Source organism: Chiloscyllium plagiosum, unplaced genomic scaffold, assembly GCF_037043375.1.
Source record: "Chiloscyllium plagiosum isolate Xiang-an unplaced genomic scaffold, Cpla_swu_hap1 HiC_scaffold_39, whole genome shotgun sequence".
In the NCBI taxonomy this organism is placed as follows: domain Eukaryota; kingdom Metazoa; phylum Chordata; class Chondrichthyes; order Orectolobiformes; family Hemiscylliidae; genus Chiloscyllium; species Chiloscyllium plagiosum.
The window spans coordinates 33,907,385-33,931,473 of NW_028270177.1; the positions used below are offsets into that span (position 1 = coordinate 33,907,385).

Genomic DNA, 24,089 nt, shown 5'->3' on the forward strand with positions numbered 1-24,089 from the left:
TATTCCAACAGTGGCCTAACCAGTGTCCTGTACAGCCGCACAGACAAATACTGCAAACCTGGAACCAAGCAACATACTGATGCCTTCAGAAGGGAACTATAGTAAAGTTGGAACTAGAAAATATCAAAACAGCATAGATGCACAAGTGACTACTTTGAAGTCTTGAAATTATGGTCTGAAGAAAATAGATAAAACACTTGATGTGTTATGCTGAGAAACATTTTTCAAATGTTCAAAAACTGCTTACTGCCTCGACTAAAATGAGAGAGAAGAATAATTTCAAGTTAGCAAGTGTTTGTGTCTGTTATTCTGTAGTGTTATTTCCAGCCAAATATGATGTGACTGGAGCTGTTTATATATTTTTAAAAAGTAGCCTAAAAGTAAAGACTGCCAGGTGACATAATGTTCCAATCAATTTGATTGTGTAGGTGGACAGATGAGCCATGCATTGTGGAACCGTGATAAAAGTTGTCAAGGGCATGGAAGACACAAGACTGTTTTCAGTTTTGACAAAGATCAACATTTTTCATTCATGAGATCACTAAAAATATTCCTTACGCCACATCAGGCTGAAATTTAGCCTAAAGCAATCCTGCTGTAACATTGCAATAGATTTTCTGACTTCTGGAACTGTCCAGATGATTAACAAGAGCCCGGTTGTTAAATACTACCTGGTGTTTGTGATAATTCAGACATTTCATTTTATCCACAGGTTGTCTAATATAATTGTAAATAGATTGCAGAGTATACTTCTGCCCATTTATCATAGTCATGTCAATCCTTTGTGCACTCTCTATGAGGTGACAGGTTGTACAATTTCGATACTAAATGCTACTTAAACAGTCGCGAGAAAGCAATCAAAAGTAAGGAACCATTGGTTTCAAAAATGCCAACCCAAGAATGATTTTCAAGCTGTTCTAAATTTCCAGTGCGATTTTATTATACCTTCGCATTAATTGGCTCAGTGACAAGTGTTATATTACTTTAGCAAACAGTTAAGATGAAAATATAGTGTGTTATGTTTAAGTGACATTTATAAAATGATTTATAATCTGTGTATCTGAACATGCATTGAAATTTGATTCATTTCTAATACATTTTAATCATACAAAAATTGACAATTTTGAAACCTCCTAACACATTTAGAGTGAATTTTTGGATATGTAAACCCCTAAAGTTTTTTAAATTGCTTTCACGATGTGGTGTAACAAAACTTCATTGCCATAGAATTGTGCCATGTGCATCCATCCTCCTGGTATGGAACTTGGCACAATCTCAGCCTCACTAAGTGCTATGATGAGTGAAAACAGCAATGGCAACCTCAACATTTAATGTCAAAGGTAATAACCAACAGGAGCCATAAGAATTTGACATTTTTTCATGTTCAAAATTGTAGGAAACAAAACTAGATTTATGTTTTTTTCCAAAATTTAAGCAAACAAAGTGATGCAATTACCTGACCTGGTTCCAGCATTTTGGATTTTATCATAAGCACATAATCGAGTTACCACATGTTATAGTCCAAAACAAAATAGGCAAAATTGTTTTCATGAAAATGTTACCATCCTACCCTGGCAAGTAGAAGACAACAATATTTTTTAAGAATCAAGCTGGAAAACATTTGAACTTTGAGCATTGCTGAATGTAGTTGTTAAAATGTGCTGATCATATGTATGATGTCATCTTACTTTGATGCTCCTTATCTGTTAAATGTAAGGCAAAGCAATCATTGTTAATGAGTAATTGCAATTCATGCAGTAACTGTTGAATTCAGTAGGCACATCAACTATACAGCAAAGCCACAGACAAGCTCTGGCTAGATTGATCCCTTGAGTTTGGGCAGGAGCTAGAATCTGTTTCGGTGTCATATGGTGTGCAATGAAACTTTTTGACACTTTTGACAACTCGTGAGCAAAACTAAGTGTCATGTGAATATCCAGGGCTCAAAAAAGTTCTGTGTAATGGTTTATTAAATGTTAACTGCTAGTTGGTGCATTTCAGACTCACAATTGATTTCTGTTTCTGTAACCTTTCAGTGGAAGACACAGTGATTGCAGTTCCATATGGGAGTCGCCACGTGAAAATCACAGTGAAAGGGCCTGCTCATCTTCGTAAGCTCAATTTTAGAATGCTTTTCATTTACCATTTTAAGAAAAAGAAATGTCAACAAAATGTTAGCAATCATTAATACGTACTGTATAAAGGGAGAAAAATCAAATCTGCATGTTGCATATTCTTAGCTCTGAAGATATGCTGACTTTTATGTTATCACTCAATTTTTGATTAAGAAATATCTTTATTCACTTTCACTGAATTGGGTATTTGTATCTTTACAAATAATGGAAACTGTGTGAGTATTTAGACGAAGTATTTATCAAATGTAACAGTGTTTTCTGAACTCTAAATTAGTGCAATAATACTTGGTGCTAACATTAATTGAAACATGTTAATCCTGGGATGCCTGTTAGCAACAATTAACAATTTCACTTTTATTTTGGTCATGTCATTGTCATTCTGATAAGTTTCCTACAAAACCCATAGAAATTGTCAACATCCCATTTGCATATTATTTTGCCCAATGAGTGAAAAATATAATTTGCCACCAAAGTGATTGTTGTCTCCTTAAAACCACCAATTCCCAACAACTGCAGTTTCTACTTAAATAAATTCTTGCGCAGAAATATCTTTCTAAAATTATTTAGGTTTAATTTAGTCAATAATTCAACCATTATGAACTGAACTTTAAATTTTCGGACCACTGTCCAATATAAACTTCTCCCCATTCTTTCCGGCTCACATCATAAACTATTCAGAAAGCAACTGTCGGAACCTGTCACCAGGATCCTGGCAACATTTATTGTAGCTTGTTGAAGATAAGCCCTGAATTGTGTCAGAACATATTTCTCCATCAACGCAACTCTCCTGGACAGGCCAAAAAAAAGGCAGAAAAGGATGGAAACCATTCCGTAGTTTTGCCAGGAATGACATAAACAGAAACGAAGTTAATGTTTCAGGCTGATGACTTTCAAGTCAGATTTCCAATGTACGCAGCAAACTTTTATTTTAGGCAAAAAAAAATAGGAATTTGCAATTTGGAGGAGACGTAACATGCATTCCCACGTTTACTTGAGCTAACTGGGTAGCAGGGAGTTCAAACTGTCCAGAAGAATCATCTTCAAGATTGAATGCTGTGGTTGAAATTTCAATCTAGCAATTGTAATGAAACTTGGAAGAAGTTTTTTCAGTTGTCTTTCAGACATGTATTATTCAAACGTAATAATGCAGAACTTGAATATTGAAAAGAGAAATATGTAATAGAATCATAGAGTCATACAGCACGGAAACAGACCCTTCCATCCAACTGGGTCTGTGCAGAACATAATCCCAAACTAAACTAGTCCCACCTCCCTGCTCCTGGATCATTTCCCTCCAAACCTTTCCTTTTCATGTACTTATCCAAATGTCTTTTGAATGCTGTAATTGTACCCACATCTACCACTTCCTCAGGAAGTTCATTCTACAAATGAGCCACCCTCTGTGTACAAACAATTGTCCCTCATGTCTTTTTTTAAATCTCTCTCCTCTCACCTTAAAATTGTGACCCTTGTCTCAAAATCCCGCATCCAAGGGAAATGATAACTACCATTAACCCCATAAATACCCCTCATTATTTTATAAACTTCTATAAGGTCTCCTCTTAACCTCCTACTCTCCAGTTTAAAAAAAAGTCCCAGTTTATTCAGCCTTTTTTTTTAATAAGTAAATCTTCCATACCCGGCAACATCATGGTAAACCTCTTCTGAAAACTCTCCAGCTTAAAATGCTTCATATAACTAGGTGACCAGAACTGGACACAGTATTCCAGCAGAGGCCTTGCCAATGTCCTGGTTATGGAGTAGAGTGGTGATGGAAAAGCACAGCAATTCAGGCAGCATCCGAGGAGCAGTAAAATCAACGTTTCGGGCAAAAGCCCTTCATCAGGAATAGAGGCAGAGTGCCTGAAAGGTGGAGAGGTAAATGAGAGGAGGGTGGGTGGTGGTGGGGAGAAAGTAGCGTAGAGTACAATAGGTGAGTGGGGGTGGGGATGGAGGTGATAGGAGGGTGGGGAAGGTAGCAAAGAGTACAATGGGTGGATGGGAGTGGGATGAAGGTGATAGGTCAGAGAGGAGGGTGGAGTGGACAAGTGGAAAAGAAGATAGGCAGGTAGGACAGGTCATGGGGACGGTGCTGAGCTGGAAGTTTGGAACTGGGGTGAGGTGGGGGAAGGGAAATGAGGAAACTGGTGAAGTCCACATTGATGCCCTGGGGTTGAAGTGTTCCAAGATGAGGCATTCTTCCTCCAGGTATCTGGTGGTGAGGGAGCGGCGGTAAAGGAGGCTCAGGACCTCCATGTCCTTGGCTGAGTGGGAAGGGGAGTTGAAATGTTGGGCCACAGGGTGGTGTGGTTGATTGGTATGAGTGTCCCAGAGATGTTCCCTAAAGCGCTCTGCTAGGAGGCGTCCAGTCTCCCCAATGTAGAGGAGACCGCATCGGGAGCAACGGATACAATAAATTATATTGGTGGATGTGCAGGTAAAGCTTTGATGGATATGGAAGGCTCCTATAGGGCCTTGGATGGAGGTGAGGGAGGAGGTGTGGGCACAAGTTTTGCAATTCCTGCAATGGCAGGGGAAGGTGCCAGGATGGGAGGGTGGGTTGTTGGGGGGCGTGGACCTGAGCACGTAATCACGGAGGGAACGGTCTCCGCGGAAGGCGGAAAGGGGTGGAGAGGGAAATATATCCCTGGTGATATCCCGTTTGGAGGTGGCGGAAATGTTGGCAGATGATTTGGTTTATGTGAAGGTTGGTAGGGTGGAAGGTGAGCACCAGGGGGGGTTCCGTCCTTGTTATGGTTGGAGGGGTGGGGTCTGAGGGCGGAGGTGCGGGATGAGGACGAGATGCATTGGAGAGCATCTTTAATCATGTGGGAAGGGAAATTGCGGTCTCTAAAGAAGGAGGCCATCTAGTGTGTTCTGTGGTGGAACCTGGGAGCAGATACGGCGGAGGCATACGAATTGGGAATATGGGATGGCATTTTTACAGGGGGTAGGACGGGAAGAGGTGTAATCCAGGTAGCTGTGGGAGTTGGTGGGTTTGTACCTGTACAACCTCAACATGATTTTCCAACACCTAAACTCAAAGGACTGAGCAATGAAGGGAATGTTGTTGAAACTTTTTATTTAATGCTCATCAGGCCAAATACAAGAATGTCAAATTTCTGATTATCACAATTTATGCTGCAGGTCAGCAGGGTACTGATTGGTTGAAAAGTCAAGTCTGATTGGCCAAGGTGTTGCCCTACAGTAAGCAAAAGGCTTTCTATCCTTGTGGGTAATGTAAAAAAGCATGCAATGCTTGAGCATATTCCTTGTGTTTTTACCTCTGTACAAATGTACATTTCTTCTAACAAATATAAATGAGCCATGTTATAAGCTCGACTGATCTCTCTTTCAATAATATTCAACTATTTTATTGCAAATAGAGTAAGAAGCCGAGGGAATGCGTCTTCTATTTTACATGTTTGTCTAAAAGGTTTTCAGATGACCTTTAATAAGGAACCAGAGAAAGAAGGGGATGGCATTTTAAAAAAAAAAATCATTACAAACAACCTCGGCTTCTATTTGGTTGAGGTTCACCTTGTACTTCTGACTTTGATAACTTTCATTTTGTAATTTTTGCCAGTTGTAACAAATATAATGCGGCAATTACTTTTTACTACTTTGCAAAAAAAACTAACAAAGCCAAAAAAAAATCTCGGTTATATGTTTCACCATATCAAACTAAGCCTATGAATGCATACGATGCTTATCTTAGGCAACCATAGCAACAGATTACAATGCAAGACAACATTCAAATAGGCATGGGGCAATTAACCGCAGACGATGCTAATCTTGAATTAATGTCAAGTACCACATGTAGTAATCATATGTTACAATCTTCTTACCTGATTCTGCCAACCATCATTGGAGGCGCTTTCATCTCATTTATCTAAAATCATTCTCAATTGTTAATCTGCTGATTAACTCAGATGATTACCAGCCGTGGGAAGGAAGGGATACTGGGATCTGAATGAGTCAACAGTCTTGTCTTTCTCCTGTTGAATTGTAGAATGTGTTGCAGTTATCATTGTGCAGTGAATGATTCCCTAAAGTGTTTTTATGATTCGAATGGGAATTACACAGTTTTCTCTTTAACCATTGGTTATATGCCTTACTGAAAGGATCAATTAAACTAAAGAAAGCAGCTTGCAACAAACCATATGCTTAAAAAAGGAATTAACCACAATCAGGACAGAAATTTTTGTTTGGTTGCATTAGGTAGTTACAAATTGAATACAGAAAATCATTGGCAATTGTGGTTAATTAGTGTAGGTTGCTAAACAAAACTAGTGGATGGTTACTTGTGGAAGCCACCGCTTCAGCTGAATGTGGAAAGGGATTGGATGTGTCAAATCTTAGCAAAAAAAAAATTGCTGTTATTTTAACCTGGTCATGGAGTAAGTTTCAAAGGAGGATGATATAGCTTTTTCCTGATGGTTCCTCCCTTAGGTATAATGAAAATTCCATATTTTTCCTTTGCAAATAGTACTAATGTGGAAAATATAAAAGCATTCTGAATATCTGTGATGATAGAATAATGAACAAAAATATCTTGAATCCCTGATCAGTTACAGACTTCAACTTTGACCAGAGATTGGCAAACATGCAAGAAAATGGAGGAGACTGGTTGTGCTAAATCCCTGGGCATTATTCAGAGCTTCCTAGTCTTGTAAGGGTTCGAATCTCTGTTTAACCTGAGCTATGTAAAAGGAGAAAGGAGTGGAGCTAGAATTCTTTTCCAGGCATTCTGAGTCTTACACTGGACTGGGACCTGCAGTACCAATAGATTTTGGTAGGATGATTAGAATCCAGTATCCCAGTCGTCTTGCAGGCCTGAAGGGGGTGTCTGGCATTACGTACCCTTGATACTGGCAGGTAAAAGTTGAAATTTCTGGGCCACTTGAGACTTGCACAAATATGTACCGGATGTGTTGTGTGTGCTTAGCTGCCTTGTGCATGTTAATGCTTTCCAGTGTGTCTTGCAAACCCCACTAGGATCAATGCAAGTAGGAACAACAGGCCCAATCCTGCTCGGTGGTCATTCTTTTGATATCCTTGCTCCCAAAATTCCCTTCCTGAACCTCTCTGCCTCGCTACCTCACTTCCCTCCTTTCAGTGGCTTCTTAAAACCTACATCTTTGATGGAACTTTCAGTGGGCGGCACGGTGGCACAGTGGTTAGCACTGCTGCCTCACAGCGCCAGAGACCCGGGTTCAATTCCCGCCTCAGGTGACTGACTGTGTGGAGTTTGCACATTCTCCCCGTGTCTGCGTGGGTTTCCACCAGGTACTCCGGTTTCCTCCCACATTCCAAAAATGTGCAGGTTAGGTGAATTGGCCATGCTAAATTGCCCCTAGTGTTAGGTAAGGGGTAAATGTAGGGGTATGGGTGGGTTGCGCTTCGGCGGGTCGGTGTGGACTTGTAATCTATACAATAAGTTATCTCCTTATGTGTCATGCATTTAGTACAGCAATTCTGGGAAGCCCCTTAGGATGTAGCTGTAAGCTAAAGGTGCTGTGCAAGTATAATTTGTTGGTGTTCTCATCTGGATCTGAGGAATTTCAGCCCAATTGTGAACATCGAAAATGCTTTTTACTCTCGTACCTGCTTTAGAAGTTTTAGAAAGAATTATATAGATTTTAAATCGCCCTTTGCAGTCTGACCCAACTATTCTATGCTGATGTTTATGTTCCACATCACCACCTGCCTTCACCCACTCTCCTTCACCTACCATATCCTTTTGTTCCTCACTTCACTTGTGCTTTATGATTTTTGCACCCTTTGGCCAAAGAAGCCTCTCCTGAATTCCATCCTGGATTTGTTATGTCTGTCTAGTCTGATGCTCCCACAAGCAAAAACCTTTCCCCTAGCTCTACACTATCCAACTCACCAATAATTTTAAAGACTTTCATTAGATTATCCCTCAGCTTTCTCTATTCTGGTGAAAAGAACTCCAAATTGTTCATCCCTTCCTGATTTGTATAACCCTTCCCAGTTGTAGTATCAGCCTTGTGAGTATGGGCTTCTTTGAATTCTGTCTCTTGCCATGTTGCCTTCAATTGAATGAAATATTTCATTCTGGGTGTTCCAATCCTCTCCCACCTTGGTAAAGTTGACTCAAAAAGAGTTTGATACCCCTCCCCTGATGTGGGTATTTAATCAGCAAGGACGGTAAAGATTTCAGACTCTTTCCTGATTAAGTTCAGGGCAGAAAGACTCAATTTGTTTTCCATGAAATGTCAACGTCACTGGCAAAACCTATTTATTCTCAGTTGTCTCTGAACTGAGTGACTTGTTAGGCTGTTTCAGAGGTTGGTTAAGAATCAACCACATTTGCTGAGAATCCAGACTTGAGGTTAAGCCAGACCAGAAAGCAGATTTTCTTTCTTAAAGGGCATTAATAAACCTTATGGGTTTTTTTTTCAACAATCAATGACAGTTTCTTAGTCACCATTACTAAGACTAGCTTTATTTTGCCAGTGATACTTAAACCATAGCTTGGGTCTCTGGATTAATCATCCAGTAATAGTGCCACAATGCCATCATCGTCCCCTGCTTGTGCATGGCCTTTGCAGACTACTGCCAATTGAGGCCTGTAAGTGGACAGCTCATAGTCACTTAATGGACTCATTCTGTTCCTACTAAAGGTTGGTAGTCCTTTTACCAAAGGTGGAAACCCAAAGAGTAAATCCAGACTGGTTTGTTTGTGGCTGTTTTTAAAAAATTCATTCATGGGATGAGTGCGTCACTGGCTGGACCAGCATTTATTGCCCTTCCCTAATTGCCCAGAGGGCAGTTAAAGAGTTGACTGAATTGCTGTGGGTCTGGAGTCACATTTAGGCTAGACCAGGTAAGGGTGACCATTTCCTTCCCTAAAGGATATTAGTGAACCAGATGAGTTTTCCCTGACAATCGATAATGGCTGTCATTAGCCTCTTAATTCCAGTTTTTTATTGAATTCAAATTCCACCATCTGCTACTGGCAGAATTTGAACCTGGGTCCCCAGAACATACATGGGTCTCTGGATTAACAGTTGAGCGGCCATACCACTATCCCTTTGCCTCATTACCCCTTTGGGGGTGAGGGAAAAATGGGAGGAATTTAACTCATTGTCAGGCAATCAGTGCCTGGTTGAGGAACGTAGCATGAAATAGGCTGGAGGGACTGCTGCAAACTACCCTTTGCTGTCAACCCTCTTCCTCGAGACCACAACCCCACCTGCACTCATCTGTGGTCTGGGTCCCTTGTTGATCCTGAACCTCTGGTAATTGTTGTCTGCAATGGGCAGCTGCTGACCTCTGGCAGCTCTCACAGGATGGGACTCGTACCCGAGGGTATTTGAGCTACTGATCCTGCACACTGCTGGCAACTGAAGTGCCTCTGGGAATCAGTGAGAAGTGTTTCTCCTGCCTTTCTTACCCCAGCTGATCTGACTTCGTTCCATCAAATCTTTATCTGAAATAAATGATCTCACTCTCCGCTTTCAAATCTGTTTCTTTCTGTCTACATATGCTCTGTATCTCACTTTTATGGTGTCTTCATGTATTTTATTTCTCCTCATAGCTTTGAACTTCATTGCTACCAGTGAGTTCACAACACAAGGCAGTGGCAGCAGGCAGCCATTTACCAGTATATAGTTATCTTCACAAGTTAGATGACATTAACAACCCGTAACTTTTTTGTTTTGTCATATTGCAAACATTTGAGGATATCTCCATCAGTTTGAGACTGTCGGGTAAGTCCGAATTTCACTCTTGACAAGTGCATTGAAAAGGCAGGTTCAGGAATTACTCTTTCCATGCATATACTGTGTTGATTGGAAAAGAATAGTATTTTTTGAGTTACCTTGGCATGTACATTTAGCAGAAATAATGTGATGAGTTTCTTGTCTTATTATGTAATGTTTTCTTGAATTAGTTTGTCAGATTGGGCACGCATTATCATTTCCAAGTTCAAACAAAGCTGTTATTTTCAAGTCAAAGAGTTGTGCAGCACAAAAACAGATGCTTCAGTTCAACGCATCCATGCCAGTCAGATTTTCTGAATTAACCTAGTCCCATATCCCTCTAAACCCTTCCTGTTCATGTACCCATCCAGAAAACTTTTGAATGTAGTAATTGTACCATCCTCCACCACTTCCTCCATTCCATACACAACACACAATCTGTGTGAGGTCCCCTTTATGTTCTTCCCCTCTCATGTTAAACCTGTGCCCTTTAGTTTTTGATTCTCCTATCCTGAGAAAAAGATCTTGGCTATTCACTCCATCTATGCCCCTCATGGTTTTATAAATTCGCTTTGCCTCTTCTCGAAGGAAAACAGCTCCAGCCTATTCAGCCTCTCCATATAGATCAAGCCCTCCAACCCTGGCAGCATCTTTGTAAATCTTTTCTGCACCTTTTCAAGTTTAACAGCATCTTTCCTATAGCAAGGAGACTAGAATTGAATGCAGTGTTCAAAATGTGGCCTAACCAATATCCTGTAGGGCGACAGCATGACATCCCAACTCCTATATTCAATGCATTGACCAATGAAGGCAAATATATCAAATGCTTTCTTCACTATCCTGTTTACCTGTGACTCCATGATTATTTTAAATCATACTTTATTATCAATGCCTTCCAAAAGACTTTGTCGCTGAGTATGTATCTTTGAAGTTTTTGTTAATATGTGATGTAGAAAATACAGCAGTCGATTGGAGCACACCTAGGCCCTGCAAACTGCAATGTGGTAATGGTGAAATAATCTGTTTTGGAATTGGCTGAGGGAAATATTTAGCCAGAACCCTGGGAATAAACCTGTTTGTTTTCTTTGAATGAATGATAAGGTATTGTTTGTGCTCATCTGGAGCAGTTGCCAGCTCTTTAATATAACCTCTCTCCTGTCCTTGAGTGTTACCCCAGATTATGTGCTTAATTCTTTGGTGTGGAGCTGAACTCCCCACCTTCTCACTCAGAGGCACGTGTTCTACAGGTGAGGTCACGTTTAACCATTTTATTATATTGTATCTATGATATTTTTAATGTACTGAAATCTCATTGGAGTTGAATAGCTTGTATATTTTGATTTAGCTTAAACACTGTTTTCAGCTGGAAAATTTATGAATCATATGTAATATTTTCAAGGGAAAGGCTGGCAAGACATTGAGTATATTAGTGTACTTCAATGTAAAATCAGGAAATATTGGATACAGTACTGCCACACTCTGTCTGAACTATTCACTCTTCTCCCATCTCATTCCTAACTTTTCACAAGGTCTGTTTTTGATTTCAACTCTGCTGATTAACCTCAATATAATTTAGTGCAAATGCATTTTTTCCTGACTATATATGGTATTAAATATGAGGACAATTTTGTGGGCATAACCTTGAGTGTATATTGTGTTCACTATCTTATGGGAATCCAAATTCAGGCAGCTAATGAGCAGCATGAGAAATTGGCAAGTATGAATTTTATCTAGAGACACTTATCAGGAAATTGGATAATAACTAATTATTGATTAGAAGTTGAGTTTAGTAGTAAACTACTGATTAACCAGTTTGTTAGGTACTTCGGTTAACTGCAGGTTAACTCGGTAAGTGGGTAAGCCAGCTGGTAAAGGACTGAAAATATTTCAACTGTCGGAAAATACAGGTCACACCAGGAGAAATAGAAGGAAAATACGCAAATAATTCAAGTCATAATATGAATCGTTTAGATTAGATTCCCGACAACGTGGAAACAGACCCTTCTGCCCAACCAGTCCACACTGACCCTCCGAAGAGTAACCCACCCAGACCTGCTATCCTCTGACGAATGCACCTATCGTTCTGGGCAATTTAGCATGGCCAATTCACCTGACCTGCACATCTTTGGACTGTGGGAGGAACCGGAGCACCCGGAAGAAACCCACACAGACACAGAGAATGTGTAAACTCCACACAGACAGTCGCCAAGGCTGGAATAGGACCTGGGACCCTGGTGCTGTGAGGTAGCAGTGCTAACCACTGAGCCACCATACCACCCTTTTAATAAGTCTCAAGTTAGTAAAACAGAGAAATCTGCATGTTTGACCAAAGTAAGGATATTGAGCTCATCATTGATTCTACAGTCTCTTTCTCATTATATATTTGGACACTGCTGTTGTGTCTAATATTGTTTCACATTAATTTTTGGTGCTTGATATTGGACAGCTGCACGGTTAGGGCAAAGTATTGACTGATGCAATCTCCTGTTAAATCTAATGATAATCTTAGTAGATAGGACGTTATCACAGCATCACTTTGTGATCACTATTTTTCTATATCTGATACTGTTTAAAATAGAAAATCACCGTTATGGGACTATTTAGAATGCTTTGTGCATTGGCTGAATGGAAAGCTACTTTCATTATCCAGTGCAGCAGTCTTTCTTTTGCTAGTTATTCACTGGATAAATATATGGATAAATCTCCTTCATATACTCAGCGTGTCATTGAAATGGTAATACTGCTTTCAATGTGCACAAGCAATGGCCTTTATAAAATAGCTATTTTAAACTCTGTCCTTTTTAATTCAAAGTTAACTGGAATGGTTTGGAGTGGGAGATGTTACTTATTAAGTTTTGCCAGTGAACTCAAATTAAATCTGTCCAGAGATAACCCATCTGATCTGCTTGTAATGTAAATAGAAGCTCAAATCAAAATATATTGAAAGTCAGGTACCAGTTTTAACACCTGGGCACAAATGACCTTGCTGTGCACAGACTCTGACACAGGTCAGACAGAATAGTTGAGAGAAGTATATGTGCAACAAATACTGCCATGCCACACAGAAGAAAATAACTTTTCAGGTTAACTACCAAGCCACATGCTGGAGAAGATGGATTCTTCATGAGAAAACTAGAATTGTGGAGAGTGAAGACCAAAGAATAGTTAGGCATTACCTTGCTTCTGCAAGCCTATTTGATTATGTTCAGGAAGGGAGACAATGGCCTAGTAGTGTTACCATTACACTAATGCAGAGACATAGAGTTAAACAGCACAGGAACAGACCCTTCAGTCGAACTCGTCCATGCCAACCAGATACCTTAACCTAATCTAATCTCATTTACCAGCATTTGTCCCATATTCCTCTAAACCCTTCCTATTTATTTACCCATCCAGAGGCCTTTAAATGTAATTGTACCAGTCTCCACTTCCTCCTCTGGCACCTCCTTCTATACATGCACCAACCTATTGATGAAAACATTGCCCGTCAGATCCCTTTTAAATCTTTTCCCTTTCAACTTAAACTTATACCCTCTAGCTTTGAAGTCTCCAACCATGGGGAAAAGATGTTGGCTATTCCCTCTATCCATGCCCCTCATGATTTTATAATTCTCTAAAAGGTCACCCCTCAACCTCCTGTGCTCCAGTGAAATAAGTCCCTACCTATCCAGCCCCTCCCCATAACTCAAACCCTCCATTCCCAGTATCATTCTGGTAATTTTTTTTTCTGAAGCCTCTCCAGTTTAATAATATCCTTCCCATAGCAGGGTGACCAAAACTGAACACATTATTTGAGCAGAAGCCTCACCAATATTCTGTATAACCTCAACATAACGTCCAAATCCTGTACTCAAGGGTCTGAGCAATGAAGGCAAGCGTGCTAACTGCTTCCTTAACTACCCTGTCAATGTGTGATGCCAATTTCAAGGAATTATGTGCCGGAATCCCTAGGTCTCTCTGTTCTTCTACATTAAATTGTATAAGTCACACCCTTGCAATACCTCGCATTTATCCAAATTAATTCTATCTGCCGCTCTTCAGCCCATTAACCCAATTGATCAAGATTCCTTTGTAATCTTAGATAACTTTCATCACAATAGACAATAGGTGCAGGAGTAGGCCATTCAGCCCTTCGAGCCTGAACCGCCATTCAGTATGATCATGGCTGATCATTCCTAATCAGTATCCTGTTCCTGCCTTATCTCCATAACCCTTAATTCCACTATCTTTGAGAGCTCTATCCAACTCTTTCTTAAATGAATCCAGAGACTGGGCCTCCACTGTCCTCTGGGGCAGAGCATTCCACACAGCCACCACTCTCTGGGTGAAGACGTTTCTCCTCATCTCTGTTCTAAATGGTCTACCCCGTATTTTTAAGCTGTGTCCTCTGGTTCGGCACTCACCCAGCAGCGGAAACATGTTTCCTGCTGCCAGAGTGTCCAATCCTTTCATAATCTTATACGTCTCAATCAGATCCCCTCTCAGTCTTCTAAACTCAAGGGTATATAAGTTCAGTCGCTTCAGTCTTTCAGTGTAAGGTAATCCCGCCATTCCAGGAATTGACCTCGTGAACCTACGCTGCACTCCCTCAATAGCCAGAATGTCTTTCCTCAAATTTGGAGACCAGAACTGCACACAGTACTCCAGTTGTGGTCTCACCAGGGCCCTGTACAGCTGCAGAAGCACTTCTTTGCTTCTGTACTCAATTCCTCTTGTTATGAAGGCCAGCATGCTATTAGTCGTCTTCACTACCTGCTGTACCTGCATGCTTGCCTTCATTGACTGGTGTACAAGAACACCCAGATCTCTCTGTACTGCCCCTTTACCTAAATTGATTCCATTTAGGTAGTAATCTGCCTTCCTGTTCTTGCCACCAAAGTGGATAACCATACATTTATCCACATTAAACTCAAGGGTATATAAGTTCAGTCGCTTCAGTCTTTCAGTGTAAGGTATGGGATGCCATGCATCTTCCCACTCACCTAACTTGTCCAGGTCACTCTGTAATCTCCTAACATCCTCATCACATTTCACCCTGCCACCCAGCTTTGTATCATCAGCAAATTTGCTAATGTTATTGCTGATACCATCTTCTATATCATTAACATATATTGTAAAAAGCTGTGGTCCCAGCACGGATCCCTGCGGTACCCCACTGGTCACTGCCTGCCATTCCGAAATGGAGCCGTTTATCACTACTCTTTGTTTCCTATCAGCCAACCAGTTTTCAATCCAATCTAGTACTTTGCCCCCAATACCATGCGCCCTAATTTTACTCACTAACCTCCTGTGTGGGACTTTATCAAAAGCTTTCTGAAAGTCCAGGTACACTACATCTACTGGATCTCCCTCGTCCATCTTCAGGGTTACATCCTCAAAAGATTCCAGAAGATTAGTCAAGCATGATTTCCCCTTCATAAATCCATGCTGACTCTGTCCTATCCTGTTACTACTATCCAAATGTGCCGTAATTTCATCCTTTATAAAAGACTCCAGCATCTTTCCTACCACTGAGGTCAGACTAACTGGTCTATAATTTCCTGCTTTCTCTCTCCCACCTTTCTTAAAAAGTGGTATAACATGAGCCACCCTCCAATCCTCAGGAACTGACCCCGAATCTATCGAACTCTGGAAAATAATCACCAACGCATCCACGATTTCCCGAGCCACCTCCTCCAGTACTCTGGGATGCAGACTATCAGGCCCCGGAGACTTATCAACCTTCAGACCTAACAGTCTCTCCAACACCAAATCCTAGCAAATATAAATTCCCTTAAGTTCATGTCCTTCAGCCACTGTTACCTCAGGGAGATTGCTTGTGTCTTCCCCAGTGAACACAGATCTGAAGTACCCATTTAATTCTTCTGCCATTTCTTTGTTCCCCGTAATATATTCCCCTGTTTCTGTCTTCAAGGGCCCAATTTTAGTCCTAACCATTTTTTTGCCTTGCACATACCTAAAAAAGCTTTTACTATCCTCCTTTATATTATTGGCCAGTTTACCTTCGTACCTCATTTTTCCTCTGCGTATTTCCTTCTTCGTAATCCTCTGTTGCTCTTAAAAAGCTTCCCAGTCCTCAGTTTTCCCACTTATCTTTGCTATGTTATACTTTTTCTCTTTTAACTTGTTATGTTTCTTAACTTCCCTCATCAGCCATGGCCACCCCTGCCTCCTCCTGGGATCTTTCTTCCTTTTAGGAATGAACTGATCCTGCAACTTCTGCATTATACACAGAAATATCCGCCATTTTTCCTCCACGGTCATCCCTGCTAAGGTATTGCACCATTAAACTTTGGCCAGCTCCTCCCTCATGGCTCCATAGTTCCCTTTATTCAACAGAAGTACTGTCACTTCCGACTGTACCCTCTCCCTCTCAAATTGCAGATTGAAGCTTAATGTATTATGCTCACTACTTCCCAATGGCTCCTTCACTTCGAGGTCTCTGACCAATTCTGGTTCGTTACACAATACCAGATCCAGAATTGCCTTCTCCCTGGTCGGCTCCAGCACCAGCTGCTCTAAGAATCCATCTCTGAGGCACTCCACAAAGTCTCTTTCTTGAGGTCCAATACCATCCTGATTCTCCCAGTCAACCTGCATGTTAAAATCCCCCATAACAACTGTAGTAACATCTTTGCGACAGGCCAATTTCAGCTCCTGATTCAACTTACATCCGACATCCAGACTACTGTTTGGGGGCCTGTAGATGACTCCCAAGAGGGTCTTTTTACCCTTAGTATTTCGCAGCTCTATCCACACTGACTCTACATCCCCTGACTCTAGGTCCCCCCGCGCAATGGGCTGAATATCTTCCCTTCCCAACAAGGCCACCCCACCCCCTCTGCCCGTCATTCTGTCCTTACGATAGCACGTGTAGCCTTGAATATGCATTTCCCAGGCCCTGTCCACTTGAAGCCACGTCTCAGTTATCCCCACAATATCGTATCTGCCAATTTCCAAAAGAGCTTCAAGCTCATCCATCTTATGTCTAATGCTTCGTGCATTCATGTATAGTATTTTTAATTTGTTAGTGCTCTCACCCTTCCCAGCAACCCCTATTTCACTCAACCTTACAGCATGATCCCTTTCCGAGTTTTCTGCTTCATTGATACAGTTGTCTTTCTTGACTTCTCTTGTTCTAACTTTCCCTTCAATTTCCTTTTTAAACATGCAGTTTGTCCCCTCCCACCTATTACTTAGTTTAAATGTAGCGGTGCTGCAGTAGAAAACCTGCCTGCCAGAATGCTGGTCCCTAACCTATTAAGGTGCAAACTGTCTCTCTTGTAGAATTTATGCTTACCACAAAATATACCCCAGTGATCCAAGAACTTAAATCCTTGCTTCCTGCACCAGTTCCCCAACCACACGTTCAAGTCCATTATCTCCCGAAGTACTGGAAGCAAACCAGAGATAACCACCTTGGACGTCCTGCTTTTCAGCCTAGTTCCTAGTTCTCCGAAGTCCCGCTGTAGTATGTTCCTCCTCTTCTTCCCGACATCATTTGTGCAGACATGTACCACCACCTCTGGCTCTTCACCCTCGTCCTTGAGGATTTCCTGCACTCTGTCCGCGATGTCTTTCACCCTGGCACCAGGGAGGCAACACACCATCCTTAAATCCCGTCTGCTGCCACAAAAACCCCGGTCAGTTCCTCTCACGATGGAGTCCCCTATTACCACGGCTCTGTGCGATGTCCGACTCTTCCGCTCTGCCTCTGCGCCAACTTTTGATTGACAGACCTGGCCGCCTTGCGAACTGGCAGTGTCATCAGTCTCTACTGTTTCCAAAAGCTTCAACTTGTTCCTGACAGGTACTTCTCCCGGGGTCTCTTGCACCTGTCTCCTCTCTGCCTTCCTCATCGTCTGCTCTCTTCTGCTCTCGTCTGGCATGATTGGTGTAATAACCTCACTGAAGGTCTTGTCCAGAAAGATCTCGTTCTCTCGGATGAGCCTAAGGTCCGCGAGTTCTTTCATCAGTGCTGCAATATGCTCGGTCAATAGCTGAATGTGCACACGCTTTCCACACATATACAAGCCAGACACACCAGAGTCGTTGACCTTCCACATCAAGTACATAGCGCACTGAACCAGCTGGGCAGTCATGTCTTCGTCCTCTTCAACTGTGGCGTAATCACTTCACTCAACCTCCTTGTCAAAGATTCCTGAGCTGAAGCCTCACTCTTCGATCTAAACTTCCTTAGACCCTCTTTTTGTGGCAAGTCTGTGGACTCTTAATTTAGGTTAGAGGAGGAGGGAGGGAGGGAGACCCTACTTTGTAGGACCTGGGGTTTAGAACTCACCCACTCTAATAGCCATCACTTACCTTCCCGACCGGCTTTGCGCTCCGCCTGAACTTACGCCCAGCTCCCGCCACTCTCTGCTGCGAAAAAAAGCACAAATCCTGGTGTCATCTGCAAACTTACTAATCATGCCTTCTATATTTTCATCTAAATCGTTTATATAAATGACAAATAAAAGTGGACCCAGCACCAATCCCGATGGAACACTGCTAGTCACAAGCTTCCAGTCTGAAAACAACCTTCCACTACCACCCTCTGTCTCCTGCTGTTAAGCCAATTTTGTATTCATCTTGAAAGGAATAATACTGGAAGATCTTCCTTGCAGTATTATTTCATGGACCTCCTTTGGAGAATTCAAGCAGAAGGCAGAGACAATATTTTGCTCTTTTGTAATGAAGGATGAAGATGATTGAAGCCTTAAGTGTGTGATGGCAAATTCCCCCAGAGTTGGGTTATGGAGAGAGGTCAAAGGTAAGAGCCTTGTTATCAAGATCTGCTCAGCTGGAGACAGAAGCCAAACCCTGGTAGCCATCATTGAGAGGTACATCAGCAACTTAGCCAAGGACATTCCACATATGATTTTGGCCATACCAGAGAGAAACATTTCCTCTAAACCACCACTCGCAGCTGGCCAATGGCACTGTGTGGTGCCTTTTAAGAAGGATGCAGAGCTGCGCATTTGACATCTTCAGGGGAGTGTTATGTATGTGTGGGCTGTTTGCTTCCCACAGTGTTCCCCGGTTGTTCTGCAGTTGAAGTGCACCTGAGCATCTTGTAGGTGTCATTTGGTAGGGAAGCTGTGAAATGCAAATTGAACACAAGTGGTGAAGGTAATTGTCTTAATATCTGCCATGGAAAGACCCACTTCTGTAGAGCTTTAAAGCATGACTATCGAATGAGTGCAGGGTTTGACTGCCAATGGGTTTACTGATCTGAACAGGATGGCAACTTCCTTTTCCATGTCTTAACAACAAGTCATTGATCATTGTGAAGCTGGTCTCAGTTGACTGGCTAAGGTGATAGGGTTATGGTGGTAGGGTGCTGGCTCAGGAGAAGGATGACAGCAGAATGGAAATGCAAGGGGGGATTCCAATCAAAGCACCCCCACTATCCACCTCTTTGACCCACCTACTGCCCTCAGCCAGGACTTAGTTTGCTGCCATTTTTCCTAATAGTTAAGTCTGCCTCTGAACATGTCCATAGAGTCACAGATATGTACAGCTCAGAACAGACCCTTCGGTTCAACTTATCCATGCTGACCAGATATCCTAACCTAATCTAGTCCCATTTGTCAGCACTTGGCCTGTATCCCTCTAAGGCAAGAGTGTGTACTGTAGATGTTGGAGATTAGAGTCAAGATTAGAGTGGTGCTGGAAAAGAAAAGCAGGTCAGGCAGCATCTGAGGAGCAGGAAAATCGACGTTTTGGGCAAAGTTCTTGATGAAAGGCTTTTGCCCGAAACGTCGATTTTCCTGTTCCTCGGATCCTGCCTGACCTGCTGTGCTTTTCCAGCACTACTCTAATCTTGACCCGTATCCCTCTAAACTCTTCTTGTTCATATACCCAGTTGGTGCAGTTTTTGGTCTCGGAAATCTGGAGGACTAGGCCAAAAGTCAGTGTTGGACAGAGCACTCTGCCTTTACTTGTGCTGATGTTGCATGGGATGCGCTGAAAAACCGCAGCAGGACGTGACTTCATCTTTCACAGAGTCATAGAGTCATAGAAATGTACAGCATGGAAACAGACCCTTCAGTCCAATCTGTCCATACCATCCAGATATCCCAACTCAATCTAGTCCCACCTGCCAGCACCTGGCCCATATCCGTCCAAACCCTTCCTATTCATATACCATCCAAATACCTTGTAAATATTGCAATTGTACCAGCCTCCACTACTTCCTCTGGCAGCTCATTCCATATATGTACCACCCTCTGCGTGAAAAAGTTGCCCCTTAGGTCTCTTTTATATCTTTCCCTTCTCACCCTAAACCTATGCCCTCTAGTTCTGGACTCCCCAACCCCAGAGAAAAGACTTTGTCTATTTATCCTATCCATGCCCCACATAATTTTATAAACCTCTATAAGGTCACCCCTCAGCCTCTGACGCTCCAGGGAAAACAGCCCCAGCCTGTTTAAATCATCCTCCTTTTCGTACCTGTTGTCCTTATCCTCATCCTCCAAGACCTCCTCATCTGAAGGTGATTGATGATCATCTTTATCTTCCTCCACTTGTAAATGTCACCGCACAATATTGTATAATTCTGGTTTCCTCATGGTAAGCACTGAATAATGATGTCTTGATAATAGGCTAATAATTAGTCACTTGTCCAAGGTTGTTTAACTCTGTGGGGTAGTTTATTTACAACAGTAACTCACATTGTAAGTTATGAAGCAGGCATTACAGCATGTAGCTGATTTCTGTGTGTGTAGCTTGCAGATCACATACCAGGCAATGTCATAATATTGTTTGCACATGGCATTTGGAGCCTTTATAGTTGAATTCCCCTAAAGACAAGGTATACACAAAACAGAGGGAGTCTCCATACCTTTTGAGGTACCAAAAACACATATTTTCAGATTTTCGGATGTCTATTTTGCAGACAGTACCCCTCATTTTCTATCAGCTGGTCCTTTACTCTGTTCCTTAGAACTAAGAGGTCTGGAACATTGGCTTGCTGCAGTAGGAAAACTCCCAGGGAATCTGGCTCACATCTGCATGAATAATCTTTTCTTGTGGTTGCACACCAGCTGTGCATTGATAAAATAATATCCTTTGTGGTTGATTAAAACCTCCTGATTACATTAATGGTGCTCAGATTGCCATATGTGTATAATCAATGACACCCTATAACTCCTGTGAGTGGAAATCCAGTCAAAGCAGTGAATGTGAGCACTCACTAATTCTGTTTTTTGTCAACAAATGCTCATAAAAATAACTCCCAATGTTGGGAAATAATCCTGTGTTGTCACCTGCCCTTTGTATGTGCAGCAGACTGAGCAATTCTCAATATGTCTTTGTTAGCACCCTGGAAGGGACCAGAAGCACACATGTTGAAAGGAAAGGAGGACTTTTCACAGCCACTTAAAACAAAAAGCTGCCAGATCCAGCAGGGAGCAGGTAGATGTTTCAGATGGTCACTGACATTTGCAATGACAAACTCAGCCTGCAGCCCTGCTCTACTTCTGTTTTATTTGTGTCACAAACTCATATTCTCAAACATTTGGGAGGCTATAACTCTGATATTTTTATAGCAATACTAAGGATTCGTCCTCAGAAATCCAAGAATCATGTTTGCTTTGGAGGTCATCTGCTGAATGTGAAACCTCCATTGAACTTTCATTTTAAGATGAAAGCCCATGTTTGTTTGTATATCAACCTATTGGACAATTTGATGACTGAATTTAAAGCTATCTATTGGTGGCTCCTTTATTTTTGATACCACACAGGACATATCATTTGTTTGGCATTGAACGCACCTATTTCTGGAATTCCAGAGGGTCATCTTTCTGTGATAGGACCTTGAGTTGTCTCTGATGCTTAATGACATGTTTACTCCTGTTTTTAAACTTGATGGAAAAGTTGTTAATATTTGTCAAAGCCTTAGCGCAGATCACTGAGATGGTCTGGGAGAAGACATCTCTGGGTGAGGTTGATTCCCCATCACGTATCGCTTTTTGATCTTATTGATGAAAAAGTGTTGCATCAAATTTAAAAATAGACCCCAGTTCCAGCATGGTAAAGTTTCAACATGAGCTTTCCATGAGGCATTTATGTGCAATCTCGTATTGGCCTGTGAGGAATTTTGCATCTTTTACAACCAGAGGTTAGGTCACCCACAATCTTCAAAAGCTGCATTTTGACTGCAAACCATACTGACTATCTATCAGGAGACAAAAATGGAAATTGCTGAAAAAGTGTAGCAGGTCTGGCAGCATCTGCGGAATGAAATCAGAGTTAACGTTTCAGGTCCAGTGACCCTTCCTCAGTTCTGAAGAAGTGTCACTACACTCAAAATGTTAACTCTGATCTCTCTCCACAGATGCTGCCAGAGTCACTGAAATTTTCCAGCAATTATGATTTACAGCATCTGCTGCTTTTTTTTTGGTTTTTATCCATCAGGAGACTGTGAGCTTCAAAGCATTTCATGACACGAATCGTAGAAACTCTACAGTATGGAAATTTGCCCTTCGGCCCAACAAGTCTACACCAATCCTCCGAAGAGTAACCCATCCAGACCCATTCCCTTACTGTCCTATATTTACTCCAATTAATGCACCTAGTCTACATATCCTTGAACACTATGGGCAACTTAGCATGGCCAGGTCACCTAATCTGCACATCTTAGAATTGTGGGAGGAAACCGGAGCACCCGGAGGAAACCCATGCAGACACAGGGAGAATGTGCAAACTCCGCACAGACAGTTGTCTGAGGTTGGAATCGAAGGCGGGTCCCTGACGCTGTGAGGCAGCAGTGCTAACCACTGAGCCACTGTGCCACCCTGAGAATGACAATGCGTTCAAGCAATTTGTAGAGGAGGTCAGTGAGACATATTGATCTGTTGTTTTTTTGATTGTCTTTTCTCATTTTGTTTAATATGTCATTCAGTCGAGCTTGTCTCAACTAAATCTGGTAAGCAGGGAGTGCTGAGTGACTATCGAAAGGTCAGTCTGGGAGCCAGTTCATTCGTGTCTAGCTTTACAATCGGAGGGACTTTCATCTGGACCCAGAGCTTTATTTCGATTTATTTCACAGAAACATTACAAAAGAACATCTCTACTTATGATGAGGCATTTTTCCAAAATGCCAAGAAAGCAAAGACTCCATCATACAATAAGTTACACTGGCACGACCTCCTGTGTGACCACAACCTCTCTCTCGCCAATTCCTCTTGTGCAGCACATTGTCACCACGCTGGCTTGTAATTATCTTCCTTTTTATAATGTACCATCAGAAACATACAATCCATGTCTTAAACTAATTTTGTTTCTTGGAATGCCTTTCGAATGCTCTTAAAATATGTAGGAGTGATGTGAACGCTATGCTAAATATTGCCAGAGCGAACTGAGCATCCATTAAGTTCAGGCTATTCAAAATTGATAGACTCCCACAACTTATAGCTGAAACTCACTTCCTTTTAAACCAGTCAGTTTTCTGAGCCCTGAGAAACCGGTGCATAAGGATTTAAATCTGGAGAAGATACCTAGGGGGCAACCTTTCATGCAAAGGACAGTGTATGTATGGAATGAGCTGCCAGAGGAAGTAGAAAAGGCTGATACAATTACAACTTTTGAAAAGCATCTGGCTATATGAATCGGAAGGTTTTAGAGGGGTATTAGCCAATTGCTGGCAAATGGGACTAGATTAGTTTAGGATATCTGATCAGCGTGGATGAGTTGGACTGAAGGGTCTGTTTCCATGCTCTACATCTCTATGATTCTAAACGTTAATTGCTGTAAAAGGATCATACTTTATATTTAGTTAGCATCCTGACCATGGTAGTGTCCTTACCTTTGCACCACAGGGTCCCGATTTGTGTTTCACGATTTCCAGCGGTGTATTGTTATCAGCCTGAGCAGGTTGATTAACAATAATTATCAGCCCTTGTTCAGTTGGTAACATTTCAGAGTCTCAAGGTTCCGGTTTAATCCGTTTCCAGGTCGTTTCTAGATTTTGGCTGAAGCTCTAGCGCAGTTCAGAGCGTGATGGAAGTGCTGTCTTACAGATGAGACATTAAACTGCTTGGGCAGCTGTCGAATGTTCCAAGAATACACATTTTGAAGAAGAGGAGGGGAATTATTCTCAGTGCCCTTGTCAATGTTAGTGCCTCAGTTAACATCACAAAATTGGTTTCTCTGATATTAGCATATTGCAGATGGTAGGATATAAACAGAAAATGCTGGAGAAACTCAGCAGGTCTGGAAAAAT

The 24,089-nt window shown here is 41.8% G+C and overlaps 1 protein-coding gene across 1 annotated transcript in view; it reads left to right on the forward strand.

Annotated features, from left to right (window-relative positions):
- Positions 1-24,089, forward strand: part of adamtsl3 (ADAMTS like 3) — a 669,182-nt gene that overhangs the window by 376,691 nt on the left and 268,402 nt on the right. The window contains exon 8 of the mRNA XM_043677600.2: positions 2,037-2,111. Within this exon, the coding sequence (XP_043533535.2) occupies positions 2,037-2,111 (75 nt within the window). The remainder of the gene's footprint in view (positions 1-2,036; positions 2,112-24,089) is intronic.